The sequence below is a fragment of the Pagrus pagrus genome (assembly GCF_965226575.1).
Source record: "Pagrus pagrus genome assembly, contig: HAP1_SCAFFOLD_283, whole genome shotgun sequence".
NCBI classification, from domain to species: Eukaryota; Metazoa; Chordata; class Actinopteri; order Spariformes; family Sparidae; genus Pagrus; species Pagrus pagrus.
Window position 1 is genome coordinate 64,166 of NW_028175180.1, and position 4,583 is coordinate 68,748.

At 45.3% G+C, this 4,583-nt stretch overlaps 1 protein-coding gene across 1 annotated transcript; it reads left to right on the top strand.

Moving 5' to 3' along the window:
• Positions 1 to 3,088: 3,088 nt before the first annotated feature.
• LOC311254087 (cyclin-dependent kinase 2-like) lies at positions 3,089 to 4,195 on the top strand (the record flags this gene model as incomplete). The annotated part of the gene is made up of 1 exon (XM_084384499.1): positions 3,089 to 4,195. The coding sequence occupies one exon, from the start codon at positions 3,089 to 3,091 to the stop codon at positions 4,193 to 4,195; it is 1,107 nt and encodes a 368-aa protein (XP_084240625.1).
• Between the last annotated feature and the right edge of the window lie 388 nt (positions 4,196 to 4,583).

Here is a 4,583-nt window from a genome sequence, read left to right on the forward strand (position 1 = left end):
GTTTTGGACTCAGTTGGGCGCGAAGATGGTCGACGCCTATGATAAAGGAGACTTAGATGGTGGCAATGCCTTTGGTCAGTGTTCGGGAATTGACGATGAGCCTCCTAGGCTGATGTTCACCTTGGACTTCAACAAGGACCCAGTGTGCTCTGTAATACTGGAAGCAACAGCTGCAATTGAGCCCCTGAACGAACTCACATTCACCAAGTGTGCGCTGGGAGGGGAGATCTTCCAGTGCTCTGCGCCTTTGTATTACGGGGGCGTTATCAGAAGGGCGATGCGTCAGAATGCTCCTAAGGGGGCTTGCAACAAAAGGCATTTGAGAGAGTCTAGACTGGGTCCAAGAGGTACCTTCCACGGGCCCAGACTGAGCGTGTACTCAGTCGAGTACTCTGGCGTACCCGTGAAAAATGTGAGCTCGTTTTGTACTACGCGCACTGTCTATCATCAGGACAAGATAGCCTTGAATGTCAACCGCGATAATCGGGGACACCTGGTCGAACTAGAGGAAGATTGGGAGTGGAAGGATGCAGTTGATGTGTTTGACAGCATTCACGGCACTGACGTGTTCTCAGTCGATATGTTGAAACGGGACTATGCTGCTACAATGGTGGTCGTAAAGGGAGAGGTCATGACAGCTAGGACTCGAAAGTCGTCGAAACTCAGTGTCATGCTGAAAGGTCTGAGTGAATCGAATGGACAAGCAGCACTAGCCATGCGAAAGGGTCTCACGCCTTGTGACACTCAAGATGCAACTCAAAGGCGACAACCTGCAAGAAAGTCACCCAGCCGGGCGCGTAAAAGGAGTGAAGCACAGCAATCCAGAGACTCCCTAGACGCACTGAGTGTGAAGAGGAGAAAATGCACCAACGAGGATGTAGAAAATTGACATGTGAACCACGTGACGTTTCATACATACATACATACATACATATACACACTCACAAAGAATACTCAAAGATGAAACACTATTATTGAAAGAATGACAACCTGTGTCGCCTTCTTCTGTCAAACACGACAATAAAAAAAACCTAAAACACCTAACACTGTGTCATTGACTTATTGGTTTCTGAATCCTATCTATGAAAAAGTGATATCTTCAGTCAGAACCTTGCTGACTCCACAGGAGCAAATGACGCTGTGCACCTGCATGTATGACAGTATTATCTGGATAATAAAAAACCCAAACGCCTTTGAACAACACTGAGTCATTAGGTACCCCATATCAATGCTGTTTTATTATGTTTTGTTCAGGTTTTTTTTTTTTGTGTGTGCTTAGGATCCTCCGCCGATGATCAACATGTTCTTTGAAACCTGTATATATTTTGACAAAACCCTGAGGGTTTCAATCACTCGAACTATGTTTTATTGTAACAATAAACGTGATTCTGTACACCCTGGGAGTGTGTGATCTTGTGTGATATACAATGAAATATATATATATATATATATATATATATATATATATAATGAAAACCAATGGACAATAGTGACAATAGCGATGGGTTTATTTCACAGTTAAAACAACACTTTGCTTAGCACGTTCTCCCTCAGTCAGGTCCGTTGCAGTGGTAGTCCTTGACAGTCCTCGTCACTCTTTGGTTATGTTGTGGATTGTTCACAGGTGGAACTGGTCCACTGTGACCCTGCGCGTTTACATTTTGGTGTATCAATCCTTTGGGAAACAGGTGTCAAAGTCTTGCGGAGCCTCATGACAATAAACAAAGTGGGACTAGTGATGCAGTACATGTTTCCTATGGCCGTGCAGACATTAAGCACCACGTATCTAATCTCCTCATATTCGACGTCCCTATATTTGACACGTTGTCGGTAATATATGGCACTTACGATCCAGGGTATCCAGCAGCATATGAACAACGTAACTGTGAGGAAGGGCAGCACTTGAGCTCTTCTCAGATTCGCACCAAAGGAATTGCGGTTTAAGTGCTTTCTCACAGTGTACACTATCATACCGTTGCAGTAAACGAGCACAAGTATGGGTATGAAGAAACACATGGTTGTCCTGGTCCAGAAGGTGGCAAGCTGGTAACGATGAGGCATATCATTGAAACACATCACGTTGTCCTTGGATACGGGACGAACGGTGTAATAGCATATGTCCACAAGAGCAGAGAGTGTAGGCACACAGGCGCACAGTCGACACACAAGCCTCCTCCTGTCAGAACTGTGTCTCTTCGGGACCAGGCCCTTGAGTGTTGACCTGTTGTTCACCACCTTCATGTATCTTTCGATGTTGATGTAGGCCATGAGAAATATGCCGTACTGGAAACTGAACTGTGGGGACACAAAAAAACAAAAACAAAACAAATCTCTTTAGATGAGCTGAAAGGCAGGCGTGTGTTTGAGTATGTGTTTACGGTATTTTAGAGTGGTAGTACTCACTGTCATCACTCCTGTCATCAGTTTGCACACCAGGTAGCCAAACACCCAGCCCTTCACGAGAATCATCTGAGTGACCCACACAGGCAAAGTCAGCAAAGTGGCCATGTTACAGACTCCCAGATGTGAAAAGAACACGTCGAGATCACGGACACGCCTAGCTGAGTCCTTACGAGAGATCATGATTATCATGTACATGTTGACAACCAAGCCTGTGATCATAACGAGTCCATGAAGAAGAGGGATGTAAAAGGTGCGGCTGTATTCGTAGAGATAGTGATGCGAACCTGACGGGTAGTTCGTACTAGTGAAGAGCGTAGAATTGTTGAATGTAGCATTTTCAAATGTTACATGGGTGGTGGAGAGTTGTTCCATACCGATCTGCGTGGTGACACAGGCTGCTGACAACCTTTGCAGCAACAACACAGAGACTTTAAGTACGCTCTGTGTGTGTCCCCAGCTTCCCAACCGCTGTAGTTGGGTCCAATACAGGGATTAGTCCGACCATCGAGGTTTTGGTCCAACTGCTATAGTCGTTTCCAATACAGGGAAAAGGTCTGGTCATCGAACCAAACCACTGCAGTATATAATACCATCATATTGACAGGGTATCTAATCCTTCAAACACTTTGGGGTTTGTTTGTTTTTGTTTTTTTTTTTTGCGTCAGCAACAGTCTCACTTTCAGAAATGGAGAATTACCAGAAAGGCTCCATTATTGGCCGAGGCGCATACGGAACTGTGTACAAAGTCACGTGTCTGAAGACTGGAAAGGCGTTTGCTCTGAAATGTCACAACTCCCCTGTGGTAGAGAATGAAGACATTGTAGAGAACGATTCAACAATTGGTGTAGAGGATGCGACCGTGAGAGAACTCTCCTGTCTCAGTGCACCGAGGGGTCACAACCCCCCTGTGGTAGAGGATGAAGACATTGTAGAGAACGATTCAACAATTGGCGTAGAGGATGCGACCGTGAGAGAACTCTCCTGTCTCAGTGCACTGAGGGGTCACCCCAATGTGATTCAGATACACGATCTTTTCATTGACGGTGAGAATATCGCCATGCTCATGCCCTACGTTCCCTACACCTTGACAGTGATTCACAATGGACATGGTCTGAAAGTCTACTACGACCTTGGTAAAGCAGTACAGGTGATTCCGTTGAGTTTTGTGGCTCACTTTTCCGTTCAGGTGGCCAATGCCCTGTCTTACATGCACGGGCGTAATATAATACACAGGGACTTGACACCTCGTAATGTGCTGCTGACAGAAGATCTGACCGTTAAGGTGGCAGACATGGGCCTCTCGAGACAATCCTCCAAACGGATGAGTCCAAATGTGGTAACGGAGCCCTACAGAGCCCCAGAACTGTTTGGTGACGCCCCAGACACCAGTCGGAAAGATTACACTTGTGCCATAGACATGTGGAGTCTGGGGGTGATGATAGCAGATGCGATGGAAGGAAAGGTTGTCTTCGCGGAGCGTGATAATGACAGTGGAACTGTGTCCACGTACGACATCATTGTAAAGACTTTGTGTCCAAGAAACCATGTTAGTGCACCAGTCACTTCCTGGGACATTGACGATGTAATGCCCAACGTGATGGAGTGTACTCTAGTGAGAAGAATCGTCCTTCAATTACTGACTTTCCGTGAGAATGAGAGACTCCTGGCCCATGAGCTGCTGCAAGACCAAGAATGGGTGCAGGCTGCTCATATGACCGAGGAAGACAAAAATATGGTCATACACCAGATTCAGCAACAACAACGACGACGACAAGCGAGCAAGCGATTCTAGTCAAACAACACCAGGACTGCATAGAAATGGTTCATTGTATTCACATTTATTTTGTACATTATTCATTGTACAATGATGCATGTATGTTTACAATACCAACAAAAATAAACATTGTATATCCTCACAATAACTGTGGTATATCTGCTTGCAGGACAGGCTGTCTGCTATTCAAACACGATTGTATGAATCAGCATCGTCATTGCAATGACTATCATGACACTGTAGGGTTTGAAAGTATTCCCAGTAGACCTCCACGATTTTTCAAGTTCGTCCATCATCCTCACGATGTCTTGTATATCTAGAGAGAGAGAGAGAGAGAGAGAGAGAGAGAGAGAGAGAGATGTGATTGTAATAAAAAGCTACATAGTATCATGATGAAACTGACCAA